This window comes from Monodon monoceros, unplaced genomic scaffold, assembly GCF_005190385.1.
Source record: "Monodon monoceros isolate NGI ecotype Baffin Bay Population unplaced genomic scaffold, NGI_Narwhal_1 Super_Scaffold_12, whole genome shotgun sequence".
In the NCBI taxonomy this organism is placed as follows: Eukaryota; Metazoa; Chordata; class Mammalia; order Artiodactyla; family Monodontidae; genus Monodon; species Monodon monoceros.
Genome location: NW_021703768.1, coordinates 161,963,486 through 161,969,485, shown reverse-complemented (window position 1 = coordinate 161,969,485; position 6,000 = coordinate 161,963,486). Strand labels below are relative to the sequence as shown.

Genomic DNA, 6,000 nt, shown 5'->3' with positions numbered 1-6,000 from the left:
CGCTGCGCCACCAGGGAAGTCCCACAATGTCTTTTAAAAACAAAGGTCTTCGGACTTCCCTGGTGGCGCAGCGGTTAAGAATCCGCCTGCCAGTGCAGGGGACACGGGTTCGAGCCCTGGTCCGGGAAGATCTCACATGCCGCGGAGCAACTAAGCCCGTGCGCCACAACTACTGAGCCTGCGCTCTAGAGCCCGCAAACCACCACTACTGAGCCTGCGAGCCACAACTACTGAAGCCTGTGCACCTAGAGCCCATGCTCTGCAATGAGAAGCCTGCGCACCGCAACGAAGAGCAGCCCCCGCCCGCCGCAACTAGAGAAAGCCCGTGCGCAGCAACGAAGATCCAACACAGCCAAAATTAAATAAATAAATTTATTTAAAAACAACAACAACAAGGTCTTAGCTTCTGTGAGGGAAAAGCCCCGCCACAGCTGTCACCTGTTTGAGAAACCCTTTCATGACTCCTGTCACTGGCTACTTCTTTCCTTGTATATTCATCTAAAGCAAGACTTAAAATGTGCATCACACTTTGTCTCCCTTCCATACCGAGAGGTCCCTGGAAAACCCAGTTAATTAATCTTGCTCCTTAGAAATACCAGGTATACATGTGCTACATAATGGACATCTTTTACTGCACAACTACAAAATATGCAGCTGGAGCCCCTATACTTCAAAAGAAGTAAATGAGTCTATTACAAACGTGGAAGCGGACTAGCATTATGAATTAATAAGAAGATGCAGCAGATGACAATGGTGGACTTTACATTCATAGCTTGAATCCACCCAACTGAATCCCATAGGTTGGTGGCATGCTATCTGCTGGAAATATATCTAACTTGTGCGAGCCTGTATATGCAGAACAGAAATCCCATTGTGGCACCATAATGGATGGGGGCTCTGCTGCACTCCTTTAATCCTTACCGTAAGCCCGTGAAGAAGACACCCCCCCCACACACATTAGGAAGTCACATGCAGGCAGTAATGTGTTGGCAAAGGCCTCAGAATTTATCTTCCCAACTGTCAACAGAGTGTAGAGTACAGGGAACCAACCCTGTACGAACTCCAATGTACTCCCCACCGACACAAAAAAAGAGAGCAAGAGAGACAGAGAAAGAATTTTCATTGTCAAATATTGCATCAAACCAGTCATCATTTAATATTTGATGATCTTTCAATTTAAAATTTTTGTACCCGTTCTATAAAGATTTGACCTCTACTGGTTGGGTGACTAGCCCTGAGAATCTGATTTCTAATCAGTCTAATGTTGTCAGCACCTGTGACTATAATGCGATGCATCATGATAATCAACTAAACATTAAGTTAAATCTGAAACATCCCTATCAACTTTTTCCCAGTGATCAAAACCTTCCTTGGACGCAGCACCCAAGGGCTCTAGAGCCAATTCCACCCAAATCTCAAAACAGCTCCAGGGCAAGGAAGGCCCTGTTCTCTGCTGTAGAGGATGGAGAAGGAGGACTCTGAGTATCTATCTGTATCAGAGAGCAACTAATAAGCACACAGCGTAAGAACACATCTTCCACTGTGGCTCTTCAGGACAATCAGCACTCTGAACCTTGAATCACCAGGCTCAGAAGCGTGACTGCTGCATTCCATCTGCCAGATTACCAAAGACTTTGTCCCCGTGGCTCAGCACAGCTCCCACCCTCGTTTCCATCTACTTCTAAGTCGCATCACTAAATTCCTCAGAGCAGCAACCCAAATCTCCTTTCTAATGGCTCATCTGTTCTGAGCAAACACTTTATTAAGCCAGACCTCTCCAACTCTCACTTTTTATTAAAAACTCCATGCACACATGAGCTAAAGGCAAGCCTGAAAGCACACTGGAAACACAGACCTTTGTCCCTTCATTCCTCATTAATGGTAAGAACCTTCCTGAATCTTTTCATCATCATCTAGAACAAGGCACTCCATGAAGAAGGGCAGCTTATTCATCAGGAATGTCACTCTTTGCAGTTTGACAGTTAATATCTATCCTAGTAAGGTTCTTGCTTGCTCTGTACCATCTTCACATGATATGTTACTACAGACCAGCAAAGAAACATTTAAACCCAAGTCCTTATGTGTATAACTGAGTCACTTTGCTGTACAGGAGAAATTAATGCAGCATTGTAAATCAACTATACTTCAATTTAAAAAGGTAGAAACAAAAAACAAAAGAAACCCCAAGTCCTTAGTAACTTCCCATTCCAGAAAAGTCTGTGTATAAAAGCAGCAGCATTCCCACAGGTGTGGGTCAGAGTCCACCCACACCCAGAGGATTTAGAAAGACAGACTTTCATAACAGCAAGTTTCTCCTGGCATTTTACAGCCCTGCTGGTGGGCGGGGGCGGGGGGGGGGGGGGGGGGGGGTGACGCCTGAAGGCAATTCTAAAAGGCAGGATCTCAGTGTGATTAAGAGCCAAGCTCTGGAGCCAGACAGCCGGGGTCCATATCCCACCATTACTAGCCATCGGACCTTAGGCAAGTCACTGTGGGCCTCAGTTTCCAATGAAATGGGGATAACAGTACCTACACGTCATGCGGTTCTTGCGAGGACTAAATGAAATAACACAGTGTTACTACTACAAGTGATATAATTATATTTCGGTTATTAAGTTGGGAGGGCTGGAAGATTTAAATAATAGTATGCCAAATTTTGCATTATATAAATGCTAAATTAAACAAATGCCCCTGCTCACAATTTGGAGACATCAGAGCAGATGGTCAAGAACTCACCCAGTCCAGCACTCCAGGGGAGACAAGTGCTGGAGGCAACAGGAAAGCTTTAAAGTTTTATTGGACAATTATTGGGAAGATCTGAAACACAGAAAACCTCAAGAATTAAGTAACTAAGAGAATTAACACTTCCCTGCCACTAAGTCTAGCTTCTGGAATACAAACTATTTAAGGCAATTCAAAGATATCAGATTCAGTACAGAAGTGGAAGCGAGAAATCACTTATTAAAAATGGGTCTGCTGCCTAAAGGTCACCTGAGAGCCAACAGCCAACAAAGGTAGGTATAAGCAGGAAGGAAACACAAATCTTACCGTTTATTCTGCCCATGTTCATCCCAGATCCAAATCGACCCATGTTTTCCATACCACCACCAAAGGGTCCCTCCATGCCTGAAAGAGACATTCGCATTTTAGCACCAGCCTAACAAGACTCAGACTGAACAAGCAAAGAAAAATGTTTTTACAAGTTTCACCTACGGCACTGTCTGCCAGAAACTCACCAAGTTTAAGGGCTTTGGGAGAAAAAAGGCTAGTGCCTTTACTTAAAAATCACTATCTTCAAAAGGCTGATCTGATCCAACCCCCTCAATGAAGAGACAAGCAAAGAAGGCCCAGAGAGATGGAGTGATTTGCCCAAGGTCACAGAGCTAGTTAGTGAGAAAGCCAGAACCAAAGGCCAAGACACCCACTAGAAGGATCAACAGGTAAAAGTTATTTCTAGACTCAAACTTTTTGGAAACCTAAGTGAGAATTTCATGCAGGGCTTAAGAGAAAAGGAAGGGGGGGAAAAAAAGAGGGAAAACCATACCTAAAAGTAATTACATTTGTACTTCATTTTAAATTTCTTACCTCCCATTTTATTTATTCCAAATCCTATGCCTTCCATTCCCATTCCTTAAAAAGAAAAAGTCAATGCAAACTAAAATTATGTCAAAGCAGTAAAGTTTGAACTTAAAAAGCACAAGAAATTCCACACCAGCAAATGAGCAAAAATATCCCTGACTTACAAATATATTTTAATTGTCAAGTGCAAAAAATGGGGTGGGGGCTCTTTCATTTCAGCTGTCAAACTAGTACATTCCAGGAAAACTATTTAAGCCTTTAACAAAATAATCACCATGTGACTCAAAATTTTATAGTGTCCACATAGTTTCATTAAATGCCCAAGGTAGACAGTTTTAAACATGAAATATAAATATCAGGTACAGACTAGGGAACAGAAGTAGATTTAAAACTCCCTTTTAAAGGTAAAACGCTCTAAATAAAAAGCAGTTCCTCAAAACGCTGAGGCTTCCCTCCCCCCCACCCGCAGCCTTTCCTCTGAGGTATCAGTCAGGGGATGTGGTGTTCAGACTGGTATAGCCACCCAAGGTGATGGGCCAAGACGTTTTGGTCAGCCCCAGAGTTTAATCTGGGAGGGAGTCAAAGGATATGCAGAACTGACAGTAGTACGGTACAGGGCATCCATCTTGCAATTCAAAGAATTTCAAGAAAGACATAGGCCTGAGGTTATAAAAATGAAATATTTTAAAATGATATACGAATGCTTCGTTGCATGAAAACGAAAATGCTAAGAAGTGAAGTTCAAAGTTTATTCTACACGCCAAAGCTTTTATTCATTAGCTATTTCTTTTCTTCTTAAACAAAGACAACACTGTGCATCATTCGTCCTTGTGGCCTATGACAGCTACGCGGTCATGCAATGAGGCCCTCCATACCTTTCTGCATTCACCAACGCCCCTACCTCTAGAAGCCATGTCAACACCATGTGAGAACCCAAGGGGGTCTGGGTAATAGACTGTGGCAGTGCTGTGGTCCCAGGATCAGGAGACCTACAGTTTCTGTCACTAACTGATAGTGTGACCTTGAGCAAGACCAACCCTCTGGCTTGCCTCCTTTTACCAAAATGCTTAACTGAGTACCTCAGCTCAGAAGGTCTCGTGAGGATAAAATGCAAAGCATAATAGCTTTAGAAAAGAACACTCAACTTGGTAAAAATACAAAATACTGTTTTTATCAAAATGCATCGAAGATAAATAAGGAGGGAATTAATTCTGTCCCAATTAAAGCCTCATTCCATTTGAACTACTCAATGTGCAATTATCCCAATAGTTAACTTTAATAACTTTAACTTCCCCAGAAATCCCCAGTCGAGGTACACCGTATTTCTCACCTGCGGGTCCTATGTTGCCCATTCCAATGCCTTTATTCAAATGATTGGCGTCAATAGGCTGCCCTCCTGGTCCTAACCCCATGCCAATACCACCAAGTCCATCTGAAAGGAGAAGAGAAAGTCAGAGTATTGATTCCACTTACTCAGGAAACCATGACTCTCAAAGCCAAAAAGAGCCTTGGTTTACTGTGTAGCTGTCACGCTTATCCCACCGCCCACCTCCACCAGCAAATCCAGGGTCTAATCCATGAGTCAAAAAGGGCACATTTAGGAGCTCTCCCTTTTAAGGCATAAGCTCTTATACAACTTTACGGATTAGAGTGTGAGGTATGTATAAAACAAGGGCACCACGTGCCACAACTACTGAAACCCATGCGCCGAAATCCTGTGCTCTGCAACGAGAAGCCACCGCATGAGAAACCCACTCACCGCAACTAGAGAAAGCCCATGCACAGCAACAATGACCCAACGTAGCCAAAAATAAATAAAGGAAAAATAAATTTTAAAAAATTAAATTAAATTTAAAAAATAAAACAAGGGCAACTAAAAATCAGTTCACGTGAAAACTACAGAGAAGAACCATGAACAGCCCACTCAACGAGAATTGTGAGCACCGATTTGTTTCCCTAAATCGTGAACTGAGAAATGTTTAAAATCAAAACAGGCAACTGGAGACATCAGGTGGCAAGCGGTACACATATGCCCAACCCACACCTCTCAACCTGCGGACCCAAAGGACTTTTCTCACGATAAACAATGTCATAAACCAGCCAATTAACACACTGGGCTTACACTATTCTGACTCCGCTGCAGGCGGTTTTAACAACAATGAAGCTAGTGTATTCAAAGAACGTATCTTCTACCCAGAAAGCTTCCTAAGGCGTGCATTGTACCCAAACCACCTTCAACTCCCTGTTCCACAAACAGGGAGCAGCCAACAAGGCCTGACAGCCTAAGACACTTACAGTGCTCTGGGTCACCATGGGTCGGAGGCTTAAACCAAGACCAGGTGAGATTTTTGAAACGGGAACAAAGTTCACTAAAACAACCTGACACCGGTTCCCAAACATTTAATCTGATTAAAATCCCTG

At 43.1% G+C, this 6,000-nt stretch overlaps 1 protein-coding gene across 12 annotated transcripts in view; it reads right to left on the bottom strand.

The window, feature by feature from the left end:
* Window positions 1-6,000, bottom strand: part of HNRNPM (heterogeneous nuclear ribonucleoprotein M) — a 39,707-nt gene that overhangs the window by 10,500 nt on the left and 23,207 nt on the right. For 8 of the 12 annotated variants that reach the window (XM_029216367.1, XM_029216361.1, XM_029216359.1 and 5 more), the window contains 3 exons: window positions 4,910-5,011; window positions 3,586-3,630; window positions 3,049-3,126 (listed from right to left, as the gene is read on the bottom strand). In XM_029216367.1, the coding sequence (XP_029072200.1) occupies window positions 3,049-3,126; window positions 3,586-3,630; window positions 4,910-5,011 (225 nt within the window). The remainder of the gene's footprint in view (window positions 1-3,048; window positions 3,127-3,585; window positions 3,631-4,909; window positions 5,012-6,000) is intronic. The other 4 variants (XM_029216371.1, XM_029216360.1, XM_029216363.1 and 1 more) reach the window with 1 other exon arrangement.